This window comes from Ahaetulla prasina, chromosome 5 (assembly GCF_028640845.1).
Source record: "Ahaetulla prasina isolate Xishuangbanna chromosome 5, ASM2864084v1, whole genome shotgun sequence".
In the NCBI taxonomy this organism is placed as follows: domain Eukaryota; kingdom Metazoa; phylum Chordata; class Lepidosauria; order Squamata; family Colubridae; genus Ahaetulla; species Ahaetulla prasina.
In genome coordinates this window covers 23,509,967-23,531,517 of record NC_080543.1, presented here as the reverse complement: position 1 = coordinate 23,531,517, position 21,551 = coordinate 23,509,967, and the positions used below count along the sequence as shown (strand labels likewise).

Sequence of the window (21,551 nt, the reverse complement as noted above, 5' to 3'; positions counted from 1 at the left end):
GGGAGAGAGTGACTCTATCTAGGGCCAATGTAAGAGCAAATAGAGCTTTTGTATTATGTATTTAATTGTTTTTATTATAATCCAGTTCGCTGTCCAGATTCATTTGTTGAGGTGGTCGCCCATATAATTGGTACAAATAAAGACACAGAAGTGGATATTCTGCATAAATTATCTCTCTCTCTCTCTTTCTCTCTTGCTAGGATTCAGTTAGAACATGTTTTGTCCCATTCAGTCCCATACAACCTCTAAACCAGTGTTTCTCTGCAATTTTAAGTGTGGATTTCCACTCCCAGAATGAGGAATTCCGGAAGTGAAAGTCCACATTTCTTACAGTAGATGAAGCAGAGAAACACTGCTCTAAGCAACATGGAATGATACCTGCTTCATCTCCAGATTAGCCCTACATTGTTCCCAAAATTTTCTTCCGAAGGGGAACATTTTGTGTTAAGACTAATGCAGTCTAAGACAAAAATTGTGGAACTTTGGACTGCGGGATTAATCTTCCACTCCGGAAGTTTGTACTAATTCTGAGTACAGGTGTTTGAACACATGATGACTCATTCAGGTCAAACGTTCTCTTGTTATGAACTGTGGCTTGTTCATGGGCTGATTAAAATTTAAGAGACTTGTGTAAAGAGACTTGCAAGCCCTTTCATTATTAACATGTTAGTTTGCTAATTCAACAGAAGGCAGCAAAAAGACAATATTCGTTTCTGCACTATTGGTTCTTATATGGATAACCATCAGGTTGCTGTAATTCTTGAATTCCATCCCTTTCGTCTCAGTCTGTCTCTCTTAAAAGTATCTGTGTGAATTATGTTCAGAAACGAGAAGAACTTCAGGGTTTGGGCCAGCTTTGCTTTTTTATTCAGTATTGTCGTGTCCCACTCCTCCGCTGACGGCCGGGTCAGTGAAATCCGAATCAGGCTTGCCTCTGCAGCTCTGCCCAAAGTCCTAGCAAAGTCCTCAGAGCAGGCAGGAGACCAGAAAGTGACTTCAGCAAGATAAGATTGACTTTGCCTGACTCAGAGACTGCCAGAAAGCAGATCCTTTATATAGGCCATGGGGTGTGGCTCCATGACTCAGCACTCATTAAGGCCTGCCCCTCCCTTCCTTCTGTTGCCTCCGCCTATCCAGTCTTCTGATGCGAGGGTCACTCCAATCAGCAGCTGTTGGAAATAAACTTTCCTCAGGCTCACATGCTGTGGAGGAGGGGGAGGGGTCTAGCTGCTCCGTTTGCCTGGGCATGGAGCCAGGGCTGGGGCCGGGGGATGCTCCCTCCTCTGCAGCCTGCTTGGGCATGGAGCCAGAGCTGGGACCGGGAGGTGCCCCCTCCTCTTCAGCTTGTCTGGGCATGGAGCCAGGACTGGGATCGGGAGGCATACATTCCTCCATGTTCGGGAGCAGGTAAGAAGGCCCCGGCTGCTGTGAGAGCGGACAAGACACAACAAGTATCTACTTCTTTTTATAAAGTAAAGGCTCCCCTCACACATATGTGCTAGTCGTTCCTGACTCTAGGGGGCGGTGCTCATCGCCATTTCAAAGCCAAAAAGCCAGCGCTGTCCAAAGATGTCTCCATGGTCATGTGGCCGGTATGACTAAATGCCAAAGGCACACGGAATGCTGTTACCTTCCCACCAAAGATGGTCCCTATTTTTCTACTTGCATTTTTTTACATGCTTTCGAACTGCTAGTTTGGCAGAAGCTGGGACAAGTAACGGGAGATCACCCCATTATGCGGCACTAGGGATTCGAACTGCTGAACTGCCAACCTTTCGATCGACAAGCTCAGCGTCTTAGCCACTTTAGCCATCGCATCCCTTTTACTTCTTTTTATATGATATACTAAAGTATAAAATACTACTTTATACTGCTTGGGTAAGACCACACTGGAATATTGCATCCAGTAGGGATCACCAGGATACAAAAAGATATTGAGATTCTAGAAAGGGTGCAGAGAAGAGCAACAAATACGATTGGGGGACTAGAGGCTAAAACATATGATGAATGGTTACGGGAACTGGGTATGTTAGTCTAACAAAGAAGAGAAGGACTAGGAGTGACATGATAGCAGCCTTCAATATTTGAGGGGCTGCCACAGAGAAGAGGGAGTCAACCTAAACTCCAAACATCTGTTCAAGGCAGAACAAGAAGTAATGGATGGAAACTTATCAAGGAGAGATGCAGCCAAGAAGTATGGAGAAATTTCCTAACAGTGACAACAATTAACCAATGAAGTGGCTTGCCTTCTGGGTGCTTCATCACTGGAAGTTTTAAGAAGAGATTAGACAGCCATTTGTCTGGAGTAGCATAAGGTCTCCTGCTTGAGCAGGGAGTTGGACTAGAAGACCTCAAAGGTCCCTTCCAACTCTGTTATTTTATATTCTGTATTTCTGGGATAACCATTGATTATCCCAGATAATTAGCCACTGATAAACTTGGTTTAATATCACAGATACCTTTTGTGGAGATGGATCCTTTGGTTTCTTTTATATATTTCTGTAAAAACAAACAAACCATGAAAGTTAGTTGAGGGTCAGCACAGTGAGCCTCTCCTTATTTCACTTACAGTCCGGGGTGGGCTTCAAAATTTTTAGCAAAGGATTCTCTGCCCGGTTGCAACTGGGTGTGCATGGCCATGGTGGGTGTGGCCTAGTTGGCCTCCTGCACCATGACAGGGGGGTGTTTTTGCCCTCCCCAGGCTCCGGAGGCTTTCCTCGAGCTTCTGGGAGGGCAAAAACAGCTTCCCCAGGCTCCAGAGGCCCTCTGGAGGCCCTTCCTGAACTTCCAGTTGGCCCATTTTTCGCCATCTCTAAGCCCCCGCATGTGCCCTGTACTTACCTGCATCCAAAACAGGCCGTATAGGGACTTCTGGGAGGGGGTGGGCAGGGCCAGCCAGGAGTGGAATTTGGGGGTTCTCTGAACTGCACAGAATCTTAGCTAGAGGTTCTCCTGAACCTCTGTGAACCCTCAGCAGCCCACCCCGGCTTACAGTACCGCTATCTTTTTCCAGAGGCCAGAAGGAGGGTCAACCATAGGTTAATTTCCAAATCCAATTAGGCTAGATGCAACACCATAGTTTACATCTGTGTTTTTCAAACTTGAAAAGTTTAAGATGTATAGATTTCAACTCCCAGAATTTCCCAACTTGGCTAAGGAATTCTGGGAGTTGAAGTCCACAGTTTTTAAAGTTGCCAGGTTTGAAAAACACTGCTTTAAATGATAAGCAAATGACTTGAATGCTAATTGTGATGTAAGCACGCTTGACTATGGTTAGTGTTAAAACTGATACATATATATATATGTATCAGACCCACACTCACGAGGTCCACCCAGGATGTCACCACCACACATCCACCCAGAAAGCAGACCCAAACCCACACTGATCATGAAGCACGACCAGAAGCCAGACTGCAGTTGCAACATTAGCCATTTCAAACCCCTCCAATCCATACATGCAGCAGACTGACACCCACTATGAAGATGTAGCACGATCACGACCACGAAACCAAACGAGCAATGCAGCTCACCAGCTCAAATCCCCCTGCTACTCAGACTAATCTGAGCACAACCAAGCCCCCACCCAAACAGGACACCCCCCCAGCCAATCAGAGCACAAAACCCCCCCAGCCAATCAGAACACAGCCAAGCTCCCACCCAATCAGTTCAAACCCCCACTAGCAGTTGAAAAGGAAGAAACAGCTGCAATCACACATTGCTCCCAGAAGCACGAAGCTGAAGCCTGAAGATGACGAATGAGACTTCGTTGAAACGTCGCCAAGACACTTCCAATTTTACGCGGGAGAAAACCCGAATAACCGAAGACATATATATATATATATATATATATATATATATATATATATATATATATATATATATATATATATATATATTTCTGAGGTTTCATGGTGTTTGTAGGTAGGTCTTTGGTTATTCGGATTTTCTCCAGACCGCAGCTGCAACATTAGCCATTTCAAACCCCTCCAATCCATACATACAGCAGACAGACACCCACAATGAAGATGTAGCACGACCACAAACACGAAGCCAAACAACAGCAATGCAACTCACCAGCTCAAATCCCCCTGCAACTCACATTAATCTGAGCACAACCAAGCCCCCACCCAAACAGGACACACCCCCAGCCAATCAGAGCACAAAAAAAACCCTCATCCAATCAGAGCACAGCCAAGCTCCCACCCAATCAGTTCAAACCCCCACTAGCAGTTAAAAAGGAAGAAACAGCTGCAATCACACATTGCTCCCAGAAGCACGAAGCTGAAGCCTGAAGATGACGAATGAGACTTCGTCGAAACGTCGCCAAGACACTTCCAATTTTACGTGGGAGAAAACCCGAATAACCAAAGACATATATATATATATATCTCCCCAATATATATATTGGAATAAAGGAAGACCAGACTTTTTCAAAGCATAGTTTAACCGATCGTCCATTTTCTTTTTGAGACATACATGTAGTTCCTGACTTATGACCACAATTGTGACTAGAAGTTTGGTTGCTAAGTGATGTGGCTGTTTAGTGAGATATCAAGTGACCAGACGTAATTTTATGACCATTTTTAAATAGTCGTTAAATTAATCAATCATTAGGCCAATCTGGTTTTCCTAATTGATTCTGCTTGTAGGAAGTTGACTGGGAAGGTTCTAATCACATGACTGCAGCTACTTCAGGGACCGCCTCATCCCATTGGGATTGGCCTGTCCCACCTGTGCCAGTAGAGGAGGCAATGCTGTGGGTCCCGATTATTATAATGTTAACCACTTTAATCTAGATTGCAGAAAATATGACTTCTGTAACAGAATCACCAGTGCTTGGAACACTTTACCTGACTCTGTGGTCTCTTCCCATAATCCCAAAAGCTTTAACCAAAAACTTTCTACTATTGACCTCACCCCATTCCTAAGAGGACCATATGGGGCGTGCATAAGAGCACAAACGTACCTACCATTCCTGCCCTACTGTTTTTCTTTTCTTCTTCCTAAATATATATATGCTTATACCTCCTAATATTTACTCATATATATGTTTATATACTATATAATCTTTTTGTATGATACTTATATATATTGTTGTGACAAAATAAATAAAATAAATAAATAAATAAATATTCTGGTTGGTGGGGTCCAGGAGGAGGGTTTTCTCTACTGTTGCTCCTGCCCTCTGGAATACTTGTCCCCGATATGAGGTTGGTCCCAATCCACCTATGCTTTCTTTCATAAAGGTCTCAAGACCTTGGGTTGGTTTGGGGCTCCAATGGGAGAACAGCGCAGTGGAGGTGGGTGATCAAATAACAACAGATCCCACCTCTCTCCAATCCGCCCTCCCCCTCCCCATGTGTTATTGGATTTGAATGTCTGATTTTAATTTATTTATGTTTTAATGTACTGTATAAATACATGTTTATGATTGTAAGTTGACTGCCCAGAGTTGCCCTATGGTAAGATGGGCAGCCAATACATTTTATAAATAAATAAAATTAATACTGCAACTGATGTACATTCAAGCTCATTGCCAAGCACCCAAATTGTGACCATAGTGATGTAATGGTCATAACTTTGAGGACAGGTCATATAAATCACTTTTTTCATTGCTGTGATAACTTCAAACTGTTGTTAAATGAATGTTCTAGAACTACTGTAAACTCTATACTGGGATAATTTAAATTTCATTGGTCTCCCTTAGTATGGATTGAGAATGGTTAGTGGAATACCTAAGCCCACAATTTGAATAGACACTACGTTATACATAAATAACACTATATGAATCAGGGGTGAAATGTAAATTTTGTTACTACCAGTTCTGTGGGCGTGGCTTGGTGGGGGTGGGGGTAACATGACTGGGTGGGTATGGCCAATTTTTTTTATTTTTTTACTTTTAAAAGCATTTTTTCTACAACCTCTTCGGCTGAAGAGCTTGTAGAAAACATGCTTTTAAAAGCTTCTGACGATCCCAGCTGAGTTGCCTGATCACCAAAACCTTTTAAAAGCATTTTTTTACAACCTCTTCGGCCGAAGAGCTTGTAGAAAAAATGTTTTTAAAGGGTTCTGATGATCCCAGCTGAGCCGCACGATCATCAGAGCCTTTTTTTTTTACTTTTAAAAGCATTTTTTCGGCCAAAGAAAAAATGCTTTTAAAAGTTAAAAAAAAAAAAACCACTGACAATCATGTGGCTCAGCTGGGGCAGAGGGGAAGGGATTTTTGCTACTGGTTCTCCGAACCACCCACCGACATCGCTACCGGATCGCACGATCCAGTCCGAACCGGGAGCATTTCACCCCTGATATTAATGTATTTTTCCCAGAAAAAAATCAATTTGCGCTTATAGAATTTTAAAACAATATTTTCCCGCAGTCTTTAGAATATAGGTGGTCTTTATTTACTGATTGCCTCTTATAGCAACCATGTATAATTATAGTCACTGAACAAGGATTTCCTATAGCCTATTTTAGAGAACCATAACTCTTCTGAGGACATTATTGAGACCTTGAAGGGAAATAAGCTGTTCAATAATTTCTGTGCCTTTGTTTAAGCAAACGTCAAAAGAAAAATGAAGATACAACAGGGTGTCCAGGAATGACAGGCGTATGGCTTGAAGATTTCCAGAAGAGAAAATTTAAAAGTGAGACGGATATCAGCAGAACGCCGAAACAACCACTAAGTCACCTGTTGAAAAAGGCCATGGGGAACAGTGAGTTGTCACTACTGTAGTTTATTCACAATGAATAACAATGCTATCTGTGGCATGGGGAAAGGAAAAGGTTAATTTTTCTAGATATACACACAAATAGACAGATGGATACCTGCCAACATATATATATGCATATGCACGCATAATGAGCTTGTGTTTGGCATCAGCACTAAAATATGATTGAGTTTTTTTCTAGTATAGAAAACAATATTAAAAGACAATACTGAATCGTAATTTTGGTTTTCCATCAAGTGAAGACATTAGTCTGATTACAACAGAAAATACATTCTAGAGGGATCGCTACTCATGCTTTTAAAAGAGCTTTTACAGGGAGGAAAATAATAGATCGTGTATCACAGGAATATCTGCAGAACGGTGATTAACTTACTGCATTCAAGTCCTGTTGTCATTCTGCGGAAGATAAGACACAAAAGCACTTTAGATAAATCAGATTGCGGCTAAAACAATGGGTTTCTCCTATCTACCTGTCAAGGAACAGAAACTCAATTTAGATAGATGAAATGGATGATAGTATTTGAGAGATGGGGTGGAGCTCAGAAACATGCAGGTGACAAGATAATCAGATATAAGAGCAAAAAGATTTGAGTCTGTCGATTGCCTTACTCAGCACTAATAAAGATGTAAGAAACACTTTTGTGGTGCTATTGCTTTTAGCAAGTTCCCAACTAGCCTTTTTTATTCTACACACAGGTGGTTTAATCACCATTGGTGGTCTTCTCACACCATATTAAGCCACAGTTCTCACCCTTTCCTTTATGTGGATCATGTTAGCTATCATAAATATTTTAGGACTGCAATATTAATCAGGAGTTGGAGTGCAATGCCTTTGGTCAAGTTGGCATAGACCAGTGATGGCGAACCTTTTTGGCACTGTGCTCCCAAAAAGCCAAACTTCCTGGTTCTAGTACACATGCACACCCAATGATCAGCTGGCTGGCGTGCATGCGCAGGCCGGGTTTTGGCACTGCCGCACACGTGAAGGGATCACGCTCTGGAAAAGCTGAACTACCAGGTTCTGGCGTGCATGCGTACCCAACAATCAGCTGTGCATGCGCACACTGGTTTTTGGCACTGCTGCACGCGCACAGGACAGCTGATCATCGCATGTGCATGCGCACCAGAAACCCAGAAGAAAAACAGGCAAGGCCGTGCGTGCCGTGCGACATGGCTTCGTGTGTCACTTTGGACACATGTGCCATAGGTTCACCATCATGGGCATAGGCAATTCTCCCAGCTAGCGTCCATGGACCCTCACTTATATTTCACAGAACTGAGCAAGACTAGTAAATTCAGTCTAGTCTTTAAGGCAACCAGGAGACTGTGAATTCTAGTCCTGCCTTAGGCATGAAAGTTGGCTGGGTGACTTTGGGTCAGTCACTCTCTCTCAGCCCAATCTATCACATAGGGTTGTTATTTTAGGAAAAATAGGAGGAAGAAGAAATATTAGATATGTTTACTGCCTTAAAAATAATAAAGGCTACAAACAAACAGATAAATAAAATTATTTTCCAGGCAGAAGGTCGAAAATCTTATCAGCTTCTGGTGTTGCTGTAAGATTTTGCCCATTTAGTTCTTTATTTGGTCACTTGTATTAGGGATCTCCTATTTTTTTTAAAAATCTTCATGGTAGACAATATCACTGTGTCACTTAGTTGAGTTGGGTGGCTATAGAAGTTGAATAAATCATAACAGAACAACATCTCTGTTTTGTACAATATATGGCTGCATCTTTTATTAACATTAGTTTTTCTTTTTTCAGATTCTGCAAACACAAAGGGTTCTGCTTTAGAAGTTCCTCAAGCCCAGAAGCCTGGATCTACTTCCATACTAGAAGGACTGAGAACACCATTTGCGTCTCTCTTCTCATCCTTCAAGAAATCCAAAAAGCAGCATTTAAAACCTCCACAAAAGCAGCAGCAAAACTCTTTACGGTAAGCAAGGATTGTCCTAAGCCATTTGAAGATCCTTTCTGTTATTTGGTCTTCTTCCTCATATTTGATCCTTAAGAGGCTTTATTCAGTTACGGATTGTTTTTTCCAATGCACTTGCAAATAGATAGATAGATAGATAGATAGATAGATAGATAGATAGATAGATAGATAGATAGATAGATAGATAGATAGATAGATAGATAGATAGATAGATAGATAGATAGATAGATAGATAGATAGATAGATAGATAGATAGATAGATAGATAGATAGATAGATAGATTGATTGATTGATTGATTGAAAATAGAGGCAACCCTCAGTTTATGACTGCAATTGAGCCTGGAATTACGATTGCAACTCGTGCTGGCCATTAGGCGTGTCAATATGGGACCGACCCAATTTTACAACATAGTTTTGTGGCCGTTGTTAAGTGGATGCTGTGGTCATTAAGCAAACCCATTGTTTGCAATGGGCCTTTTTTGTGGGAAGCCAGCAAAAACATCATAAACCATAGTCACATGACTGTGGGATGCTGCACAAATGTGGGTTAGTTGTTGAGTACCCAAAATGTGATCCTATGAGGGGGGGGGCAGTCAACAGGATTTAGAACCTGGGTCATAAGTGCTGTCTTTTTGGGTCCATCCTAATTTCACGGTGGCTCAGCGGTTAAGACACTGTGTTTGTCGGCTGGAAAGCTGGTGGCCCAGGTTTGAGACCCGAGTTCCACCCAACAGGGTGAGCTCCTGTTCTCACCCCAGCTCTTGCCAACCTAGCAGTTCGAAAGCAAGTAGATAAATAGTTACCACTCCAGTGGGAAAGTAACAGCGCTCTGTGATGTAATGCTGGCCACATGACCGTGGAAATGTCATTGGGCAATGCTGATTCAATGGCCTTGAAACGGGAATAAGCACTGCCCCCAATAATCGACAATGACCAACAGAGTAAAATTCACAGGGACTCCTTTACCTTTACTTTTTTAAAAAAAAACTAAATTCACATGATCACTAAGCGACCATAATAAGTCAAGGACTACCTGTACTTCCATTGTATCTTTGGTGAGATATTTGAAAGGACTTTCATGGCTCTAAAGACACAAAGCAATCAGTTTTCCCTATTCCAACATCTTGGACTACAACTCGGAGAATGCCATTGCATTGACCAGGCTAGCTAGAAGATTTTGAACTGATGCATCTGAAGGACACTTGATGGGAGAATTCTGTAATAAACAACCTGGTTACTTAGCCCTTCTATGCTGTCATCATTAATCTAAGTTACCCCGTTGGAAGAGGCAGAAATACAGCAGACTGTACATTAGTATTTCAAATACCTAACTCAGGAAGAGAGGAAGCTGCCTCATTAATCATGCCCAATATTATCTATAATATATAGCAATAGCAGTAAATCTGCAGACATTCAGGTCTTCCCTGCTAAATCTGCAGATATTAGTTCTTGGATCCAGATCTCTTTTGTATGCAAGCTATGTATTTTACTACTCAGTTGAGCCCTTTTATCTCAAACTATTTCAGCATAGCTATGCAGTAATGTCAGGCATTTTAAGAGACTTGGGGGACCATATAAAAGCCACAGAGGAATTACCGCTTCTGAATTGCAAGTTGTCAGCAAAACTTGCATAAGGACCTTTTATTAGATTTTTTTTTTTAAAAAAGGTTTAATTTACATGAGTGTATATATTAAGCATAGCTGTAAACAGTAGGTCTATATAAATTTTTCATAGAGGTCATGAGGGTGGGAACAATGAATTAGATTAACATAGTACATGAAAATTTTTTCAAAAACCTGAAAAAAATAGTTCCTATTTCCTGAAACTATGCTTTGTTGTAACTGGTGGTAATTCATTAATTTATGGCTTATAATTTGAGGTCCAAAGCAGTGGTGAAATGTAAAATTTGTTATTACTGGTTCTGTGGGCATGGCTTGGTGGAGGGCTAATGTGACTGGATGGACATGGCCAACTTTTTACTTTTTTTTTACTTTTAAAAGCATTTTTTTTATACAACCTCTTCGTCTGAAGAGGTTGTAAAAAAATGCTTTTAAAAGGCTCTGGCGATCAGGCAACTCAGCTGGGATCGTCAGAGCCTTTTAAAAGCATTTTTTAAAAATCTCTTCAGCCAAAGAGGTTGTAGAAAAAATGCTTTTAAAAGGCTCTGACGATCCCAGCTGAGCTGCGCGATCATCAGAGGCTTTTTAAAAAAACTTTTAAAAGCGTTTTTTCGGCCAAAGAAAAAATGCTTTTAAAAGTTAAAAAAAGAAACCTCTGAAGATCGCACAGTTCAGCTGGTCATGGAGGGGGGGCATGGATTTTTGCTGCCGGTTCTCTTTACCACCTGCCGCCATCGCTACCGGATCGGGCAAGTAACGGGAGAGGCATTGTCGGAGGACGAGGGGCTAGGGCCGGATCAACCATCGTTCATGGGGCTCTTCAAACCCCATCTGTTTCGGTCCCTTCTGTTCAAGGCTTTAGCAACCACGGGTTTAGGTGCTGTCCAAAACCCTCCAACAGATCCTCAGTCCCTGCCTAGCACCTCAACTAGCCTCTTTGTGGAACCCTCAGTGGTGACAGAGACCATCCCGGCGCCCAAAATGTTCGTGGACGTGGTCCAGCGGCAGTGGTCTCATCCGGGCTCAGGTTCTAACCCTAATACCACGGACAAAAAATTCTACAATTGCGCTCCGGATCTCGAAAATATCTTACAGGTTCCCACTGTGGATGCTCCAGTAATTGCCTTAACAACGGCATCCCATGTCACGGGTCCGGAGAATGAGGCCCTGCGCCCGGAGGATAAGAGAGCGGACCAATCCCTTGTCAAGTCCCATCAAGCCTCGGCCTGGGCCGTCAGGTCCTCCATAGCGTCCTCATTTTTCAACAGAGCTTCTATTATGTGGCTCAAGCAGCTTCAAGCCCGCATATCAACAGCAGACGTGAGAGCTCATCAGGACCTTAACAAGGTCATCGCAGCCTTAGAATTTTCGGCCGATTCCACTCTGAATGCTGCCCGCTTTTCAGCGAAATCAATCGGGTCTACGATTACATCTCGCCGGCTCCTCTGGCTCCGTCATTGGCGTGCGGATACCCGGAATAAGTGGCGTCTGGCATCCTCCCCTTATGCAGGCTCGAGCTTATTTGGGGCCTCTCTGGACCCGATTCTAGTAGAAACCAAGGACAAGAAGAAGGTGTTGCCAACTTTATCGCGGCGAGGGGAACTACGTCAACAGCCTTATTTTCGTCCCACGACTTCCTCTTCTTCGTCTTCCTTTCGTGGCCAGGAATTGGGACGGGTGGGGTTTCGAAGACAACGATTCTCACCGTTCAGAGGAAATTCCCAGCGAACCGACCAGGTTAGAACAGGGTCAAAATTCACCGCCCGCAATCCATTCAGAGGGGGTCGGGGCAAACCGTTCAGCCGTTTCAAATAATCCCGTAGGGAATCTTCCCATTGGAGGCCAGCTGGCTTATTTTTCTTCCCAATGGGGTTCTTCCACTTCAGACAGGTGGGTCCTAGATACCGTTCGGCTAGGTCTGTCCTTAGAGTTCATCTCCACCCCTCCGACGGTTTTCTTACCTTGCCCGATTTCCAACCGTAGCTCGAGCGTCTCCCTCGTGGAGTCTGCGGTCAACCATCTTCTAGCTATCCGGGCTATTCAATTGGTTCCCTCGGATCAACTAAAACGGGGTTTTTACTCCAGGCTCTTCGTAGTAAGTAAACCGTCGGGGGGCTGGAGAGCCATTCTAGACCTTAAGGCCCTTAACAAATACATCGTGTACCGCCGTTTCAAAATGCACTCATTATGTTCCATCTTAGAGTGCATACGGCCGGGGGATTATATGACTTCCATTGATTTGACGGAAGCCTACCTGCATATTCCCATTAGACGAGAGCACCGTAAATTCCTCCGGTTTGGCTTTAGGGGCATTCACTATCAATACAGGGCCTTGCCCTTCGGGTTGTCCTCGGCCCCCAGAGTTTTCACTAAGGTAATGGCAGCATTAATGGCCCACATTCGGGGGACACCCGTTAGGCTTCAGGCCTACCTAGATGATATTCTCATTCTGTCAACATCTCAAGAACGGGCTATCTCCCTTACCTTAGACGTACTACAGTCACACGGGTTCTCGATTAATTGGGATAAAAGTCATCTTTTTCCATCTACCACCATCGTCCATTTAGGGGCTCAGATAGATTCACAGAAGTCAATGGTCTACCTGTCGGCTGAACGTCAGGTTAGTTTAACTGAGTTAGCTAGCATCTCTATGTCTTCACAGTCAGTCCCCTTAGACCAACTTTCCCAGCTACTAGGGAAGATGGTATCATCATACGATATTATCCCTTGGTCTCGCCTCCACAGTCGGCCCCTGCAGTGGTTTCTCTTGCCACATCAGAGGAGCCGACTCTGTCCTTCCAGGCGACGGGTAACTCTTCCGCGGGAAGTGGTCAACTCTTTGGCTTGGTGGAACCCAGAGATAGTAGCCAGAGGATCTATCTTCAGGGAACCGGTGAGAGTGGTCATCACTACCGACGCCAGTCTGTCAGGATGGGGAGCCCACCTCGATCAACACCTGGCTCAGGGCAAGTGGTCCCCAGCAGATATCCGCCACGGCATCAACTTTCTGGAGCTACGTGCCATCCGTCTGGCTCTCATGGCCTTCAAGGATTTCATCCGGGACGGGAATGTCCTTATCCTCACGGACAACGTGACAGCGAAGGCGCATATAAACAGATGGGGAGGCACTCACTCTCGCTTGTTGATGACGGAAACACTTACGCTAGGTCATTGGGCCGAATCCCATCTGAGTTCAATAAGAGCAGAACATATTGCGGGGACGGAAAATTGCACAGCGGACTCCCTCAGCTGTCGGACTATCGACCAGTCGGAATGGTCCTTGTCCCCAGAGAATTTCCAAGAGTTGTCATCCCGTTTCGGGCTACCGGTGGTGGACTTATTCTCCTCCGAGACCAACAATCAGGTGCCTCGGTTCTTTTCGAGGTTCCCTTCTCGGGGAGCAGAATCAGTGGACGCCCTACGCAGCAACTGGCCTCGGGGCCTTCTATATGCCTTTCCACCAATCCCACTAATCCCCAGAGTAATACGGAAGCTCCTCTTGGAGAAGTCAGAATTGATACTGGTCGCTCCCTTCTGGCCCAGGAGACCCTGGTTTGCGGACCTGATGACTCTGTCAATCCACGATCCTTGGAGGATTCCGGACAACCAGGTGTCTCTCTTCCAGGGACCAGTTCGACATCCCGATCCGCAATGGCTAAGCTTAGCCGTGTGGAGATTGAGCGGAGCGTCTTAACGAGGGCAAAGGTTCCAAGTCAGGTGATTCCCACCATGCTAGCCTCTCGCCGAGACTCGACCAAAAGGATTTACGAGGCCACGTGGCGCACGTTCGAAGGATGGTGTGCTCCTCAAGGTATAGTGGCCTCATCAGCTTCTGTCTTAGATATTCTAGCCTTTCTGCAACGAGGGCTCGATTCAGGGTTGGCGACCAATACACTCAAGAGGCAAGTTGCGGCAATCTCGTCAGTCCTGAGGTGTGGTTCGCTTATATCGCTTTCAAAAGAGCCTCTCATTCAACAATTCTTCCGGGGGGCTAACAATGTCAACCCTCCTGTGGTGCACCGCTTCCCATCTTGGCGATTAAACACTGTGCTCAATGCCCTGACCAAGACACCGTTTGAACCACTTAGAGACGCCTCCCTCCGTGTTCTGTCGCTGAAGGTGTCCTTTCTGATAGCCATCACCTCGGCCCGTAGGATTTCGGAACTGTCGGCCTTATCAATTCGGCAGGACCTCTGCACGTTCTTCAATGATAGAGTGGTGCTACGTCTGGACCCTACCTTCCTCCCGAAGGTTAATAGTCAATTCCATAGAACACAAGAAATCATACTGCCTAATTTCTGCCCAAATCCTAGGCACCATTTAGAAAAGGTGTGGCACACTCTAGACGTTAGGAGGGCATTAAAGATTTACATTGATCGAACATCGACCTTCCGCAAAACGGAGGCTCTCTTCGTTTCGTTCCAACCACTTTCTCTGGGTCAGAAGGTGACCAAGTCGGTTTTGGCCAGGTGGATCAGGGCAGCAATAGCCACAGCTTATGAAAGTCAGTCTCTCCCGGTGCCGCGCAAGATTACGGCACACTCTACCAGGAGCGCAGCATCTTCTGCCGCTTGGGGAGCCCAGGCGTCAATTGAGGAGATATGCAGAGCGGCGACGTGGTCCAACCCCTCTTCGTTCATTCGACACTACCGGGTGGACTCCTGCGTCGGCTGATGCGGCGTTTGGCAGACGTGTCCTACAGACGGTTTTCACAACAACAATGACTAGCCGCCATCGACCCTCCCGGTAAGACATAGGGCTTTGGTATGTCCCAATCCTGACGGCCGTTTTCCCGACTGAGAGAAGGGAACGTTGTCTTACCTGAACGTCCCTTCTTGGAGAGGGAAAACGGCCGTCAGCCCCACCCAAGGCGACTGTCAAATCTGGGTTCAGGGGCGGGAGGGCGCTAATTCTCTCTCATTTCAGTACAACACGACGACCTGCAGTTAAATCCTCGCCGAAAAAGCTGGAAAGAAAGAGGAGTAGGCGGGGACCACAAACAACAAATTAAAGACTCGGTCCAATTAGCAACGAGGAGATTCTACCCAATCCTGACGGCCGTTTTCCCCTCTCCAAGAAGGGACGTTCAGGTAAGACAACGTTCCCTTTTAAAAGTTAAAAAAAGAAACCTCTGAAGATCGCACAGCTCAGCTGGTCATGGAGGGGGGGGCATGGATTTTTGCTACCGGTTCTCTTTACCACCTGCCGCCATCGCTACCGGATCGGGCAAGTAACAGGAGCTCACCCCATTCCACAGCACGAGGGATTCGAACTGCTGAACTGCTGACTTTTCGATCGACAAACTCAACGTCTTAGCCACTGAGCCACCGTGTCCCCTATATAAATTAGGGGAGAAATTTATTCCCCAATGAAAACCTAAATCCCAAAGCAAAGTTGGTTGCTTCCTGGAATATCCCAGAATTTCTTGGGAAACTTCCGATCACCTACCAGAGTTGTTGGGAAGAAGATGCATTACATGTTTCTCAATTCAGGCATAGAAATGTCTTCCTCTATATTCCCGGAATTCCACCTTTATCTTTAAAAGAATAGCCATTTTGTTCTGTGGCAGTTGACGTAGAAGGAACACTAGTTAAATACAGTTTGAAAATTTTAACTGTTATGTCATAACCTTCCAAAGAGAACTCTCAAGATTGTAACCTCTGAGAATTCCATGAGCTGGTCCAAATGAAGGACAAGGGTCAGGAGCAACAGGAACCCAATTCTGGAGTTGGAGAGGTGGTGGAAGGTTAAAGGCTAGGACTGGTCTTCCATAATGCTGGTCACTGCTGTGGTTGACTTGGTCCATGGCTGCCCTCTTCTGCCACAATGTTTACCTCTTCAGAGCAGATGACTTCTGTTCTGACTCCATAGCTGTCATCACGGTGCCCCATTACTTGACTCAATCTGAAGTTGCTTAGGTTTCCTGGTCACTCGGCTCCTCTGGCCAACAGTCCATCCGACTTGCCTCTTTAGCTTCTGATTCAGAAGGGACCTAGATAGACCACTTTCTATGTAGGAGGGGAAGGGGAGAGGAATCTCCTGTGGGTACCTGTTAAAGCCAACCTTGAGAGAGAAAAGGCTCGCTCTCAGCTTTGGAGACTGTCTGGAAAATTTAGATCAGCAGGGAGATTGAAGTACAGGTAGGTCACAATTAGTGCAAGTTCAAATAGTGCGATATGTGATATAGTAGGAATTGTAAATTGACACCGGGTACCTTTAACATGACCCAAAATTCGGTTAATGCGAGTTGGCAACTAAGGCTGGTGCGTACGCCACTGCAATTGAGTTTTTAATGTGTTAATCTGTGTGTGTGTAAAATGGTGAAAAAGAAAATTCCATCAGAGGAAACGGTACAAATTTTAAAAAGAAGAGGCTTGTTATTGCATTAGAGCAAAAATTTGATATACTGGAACAATATGAATATGGTCATAGCAAGGCTAAAATGGATCACTACTGTACATGTCTGGACGATGGAATCTATAGTTGATTTTTTTCTTTTATTTTGCTTTCTATAACTACTCTATAGAAAGTTAACCATAAACCTATATTACAAATGCATTCTCTTTATCTTTTACTGTAATATTTTATTAACGTGTATAAAGATTATGTTTAAAAAAATTTCACTGCCTATTACCATTAGGCTGGAACTGATTAACCTGTTTTCCATAACAACACCACTTTGAATAATACAGATTCAAATAATAGCAATTGCACTTACTTATTAGAATAGAATAGAATAGAATAGAATAGAATAGAATAGAATAGAATAGAATAGAATAGAATAGAATAGAATAGAATAGAATAGAATTTTTTATTGGCCAAGTATGATTGGACGCACAAGGAATTTGTCTTGGTGCATATGCTCTCAGTCTACATAAAAGAAAAGACACATTCATCAAGAATCATAAGGTACAACATCTAACGATAGTCATAGGGTACAAATAATCAATCAAATCATATTAGGAAACAATCAATATAAATTATAAGGATACCAACAGCGAGATTATATTCATAGAGTCATAAGTGGAAGGAGATGTGTGATGGGAACAGTGAGAAGATTAATAGTAGTTCAGACTTAGTAAATAGTTTGACAGTGTTGAGGGAATTATTTGTTTAGCAGAGTGATGGCGTTCGGGGGAAAATTGTTCTTGTGTCTAGTTGTTCTGGTGTGCTCTATAGCTTCATTTGGAGGGTAGGAGTTGAAACAGTTTATGTCCAGGATGCAAGGGGTCTGTAAATATTTTCACAGCCCTCTTTTTGACTGTGCAGTATACAGGTCCTCAATGGAAGACAGGTTGGTTCAGTATATTGCTTCACAGTGCTTTACAGCCCCCTCTAAGCAGTTTACAGAGTCAGCATATGATCCCCAACAATCTGAGTCCTCATTTTAGCGACCTTCGAAGAATGGAAGACTGAGCCAACCTTGAACCAGTCAGGATCGAACTGCTGGCATTTGGCAGAGTTAGCCTGCAACATTGCATTCTAACCAATGCACCACCATGGCAACCATCTCCTGGCATTCATTAACTAATTGAGACCTACCTGAACTGTCAGGCTGATCGATACAAGAGGCACTGAACAATAACTTATTTCAGTCAGGCATTCAGTTTAATGCCTAGGACGTTGCACTTTTAATCTTTGTATGAAATCAGATTGCTTGTTTGATCTTGTTTCCTAGTTTGAGAGTTGTGTGCAGTGATTGCAAATCAGCATCTGCAGTATATCACAATAATGTCAAAATGACAACAGGTACATGGTGACATTGTACAAATACCATCCTTATCTGAGACAAGTACTGTACATAAATCATGGCATTTGCATGGTTCTATAGTCAAGCCTGTTTTGACATTTGGCCAATTAATGGTTTGAAAAAGTCTGAATAATGCAGGAGGAGATGCACCTTTTTAAAGAAAAGAAACAACGGGGGAAAATAGTCAAAACAACTTGATGAAAACTTAGCACTCACAGCAGTCGAGGGATTTTGTGTTACAGGTTTATTGCAAACATTTGTATTGCAATGGAATGTATCTATAACAGATCCTCAGAAGATAGTTTACAGCGAGGAACAGAATGTATCTAACTAATACACAAAGGTCATAAAGAGTGGGGTTATTTTCGCTCCCTCAATTTTCTCTTTCAGAGTTATTAAAGAAGGCTGTTAGCAAACTTGGTTCTGGCTAGGAGAATTCCAGAAATTGAAGGCCACCCATTTTAACTTGGCTGAGATTGAGAAACACTGGTTTGGAGCTGTGTTTCTGAACTGGGTCCAGGCCACAGGGTGGCACTATTGGTTTCAAACTTTGATTTTGTGTGTTTTCTAGTGGCATTGTGAATGAAACAAAATGCTGAAGCAGATGGTGATTTTGACTGTTCCAGCAAAGCTTCAATTATGTCCAAAGAGGTTTTTTTAAAAAACCTAATTACAGTATACTTCGGATGGACATTTCAAGTTTGCTCTGGGTGTGAGTTTTGCTTGAATTTTCCCATTACCCTGCCGTTTAGAGATAGATAACTTGCATTTTTCTGTACCTCTGGCTTGTGTTCTCTGCAGCCCGCCTAACCAGAACTGCTGACAACTGAAAGTATAATTCCTTACAATGTTGAGACCAGAAATGGCTGAAAAAATGTAACCTGTGTGCTATAAGAGGTGTAACAAAGTTTTTAAAAAATTTCAAAATCCCTCCTAACAATAAAGCAAAATAGCATCCCTACCCTTGATCTCCCACCCTGGGCAAAAAAATTCTTTGCTGCCCCACCTATCAAAACATTTATATTTCTTTTGCTTTAGCTGCTCTGCATAGCCTGCAATTCTTAGTACTCATGTATGGGTATAACAGCTGGACCATAAGGAAGGCTGAATGCTGAATAATTGAGGCTTTTGAATTGTAGTGTTGGACAAAACACTGGAAGTTTTTAAGAAGATATTGGATAACCATTTGTCTGAAGTGTTTTAGGGTTTCCTGCCTAAGCAGGGGGTTGGACTAGATCAGGGGCCAACCTTGGCAACTTTAAGACTTGTGGACTTCAACTCTTAGAATTTCTTGGCCAGCTTTGCTTTGCTTTGCTTAGCTTTACTGGCTGAGGAATTCTGGGAGTTGAAGTTCACAAGTCTTAAAGTTGCCAAGGTTGGCGATCACTGGACTAGAAGACCTCCAAGGTCCCTTCTAATTCTCCTCTCCTTTCATCTCCTATTCTATTCTATTCTATTCTATTCTATTCTATTCTATTCTATTCTATTCTATTCTATTCTATTCTATTCTATTCTATTCTACTCTACTCTACTCTACTCTATTCCATTCCATTCCATTCTATTCTATTCTATTCTAAAACTCTTGAGAGTTCTTGGACTGCAAGGAGATCAAATCAGTCAATCCTAAAGGAAATCAACCTTGATTGTTCTTTGGAAGGACAGATAGTGAAGCTGAAGCTCAAATACTTTGGCCACCAAATGGGAAGAGAGGACTCCTTGGAAAAGACCGTGATGTTGGGAAAGATGGAAGGCAAAAGCAGAAGGGGACTGAAGAGGATGAGATGGTTAGATATAGTGGTGGGTTGCTACCAGTTCGCCCTCACCGGGCGAACCGGTAGCAGCAACGGCGGAAGGCTCCGCCCACCCAGACACTTCTGGGCTTGCCCAGAAGCATCACATGCATGAGTGAACCAGTAGCAACGGGTTTTGGAACCCACCCCTGGTTAGATAGTGTCATTGTCGCAATGAAGATGAATTTAGGCAAATGCCAGGAGACAGGGAAGGATAGAGAAGCTTTCATGGGGTTATGAAGAATCGGACCGACTTAGCGACTGAAAAACAACATTTAAATGCAGAGACAGAGTGTTTGCTAGAGCAGTAAAGTATTTCTCAAATTTGGCAACTTTATGATGTGTGAACTTGGCAGGGAATTCTGGCTTACTACCTGGGTAATTCTGGGAGTTGAAGCTCACACATCTTAAAAGTTGCCAAGTTTGAGAAACACTATGCTACAACAAATTGGATTTCCCCTGCATTGTGTGGGATGGTGTTACTTACTGATTACAGGTACTTTCTCAGGCCTTGTATGATGTAATCCTTGCCTGCAAAGAGCATTTGAAACCATTCCCATAGAGTGTCACATGATGCATAAATAAACAATGCTATCACTCTACTGATTACAACATTGCTTTATTTACATCTCCTGAAAGAATAATTGTGTCTACTATACTGTGGAATCTGTTTAGAAGAGGGCAGAGCCTTGAAGGGGCCTTTTTGCTTCTTACGAGGTTGAACCTCTTTAAAAACAAATGAAATTCTGCAACTAGTACTGGAATCAGTCATGAAGATTAATAAAATGAAAGTGGGATTCATTGTCCCCTCATCTAACACGGGACAACTGTGGTATCCAGATAGAAATACACAGCCTGGGTGGGCAGATAATCTTATAATCTAATTGCTTAAACTTGAACCATTTGATGTGGGAAGGAATTCCATATGATGCTTGGTTACATCATAATTATTCTCTTGAGTCACTAGGTAAAATTGGCTGGCATATGTAGCACTTTCAAGAGGGCATTTAACATTAAATCTTATTGATGGGCAAGTACACCACAGTAGAGCAGTGATTCTGTCAAGTGGCCAAGTTCAAAGCTATAGAGGAATTCCTGAGAAGGGCCATGGTCAAAACAATGTGTAGATGGAAAGTTCCAGAAGCTAGCACAAAAGCAGCATTTCTGTGGAGCTGATGGAAAATAATGGCAGTATTTCTCTGCTAAAGCAAATAACTTGGCTGGGATTGCAAATAAGAATTGGAGAGATTGGCATACAAAGAAAATGTAAACTTTTGTTTCCAGATTTGTGACAAGAAACAACACACACATGTAGGCAATCTTGGCCACTAAGTTCTCTATGTCTAGTTTTATCCAAGAAGTCAGCAAGACGATACCCATAAAGCAAAAAAGCTGAACAAAGCTGTCAAGACAAAGCAAAGTTAACCCTACAAAATTATTCAATGTTATTGTTATTTGATAATAATTCCTCTTATAGATTCCTCCTGTGGAATCACTTATCCTGGGAAACAAGAGCTGTGTCCCACTGTCAATGTGTTAACATGGGCATGAGGATTAATGGGTCAATAAGAGAATGGACCTGGACTGTCAAGAGTTTGTTGCAGCAATCAAATCCAGAAAGCAGACACAGATAACTGATTCAGCATGATTCATTAACTTCTCTTTATATACATAATAACACATACAATACCAACAGCAGATTCTTCCAACATGGTAGAGAGTTACA

At 43.3% G+C, this 21,551-nt stretch overlaps 1 protein-coding gene across 1 annotated transcript in view; it reads left to right on the top strand.

The window, feature by feature from the left end:
- EXPH5 (exophilin 5) overlaps positions 1–21,551 on the top strand; it is a 68,406-nt gene that overhangs the window by 17,988 nt on the left and 28,867 nt on the right. Inside the window, exons 2-3 of the mRNA XM_058185003.1 lie at positions 6,556–6,713; positions 8,494–8,665. Of these exons, the coding sequence (XP_058040986.1) occupies positions 6,556–6,713; positions 8,494–8,665 (330 nt within the window). The remainder of the gene's footprint in view (positions 1–6,555; positions 6,714–8,493; positions 8,666–21,551) is intronic.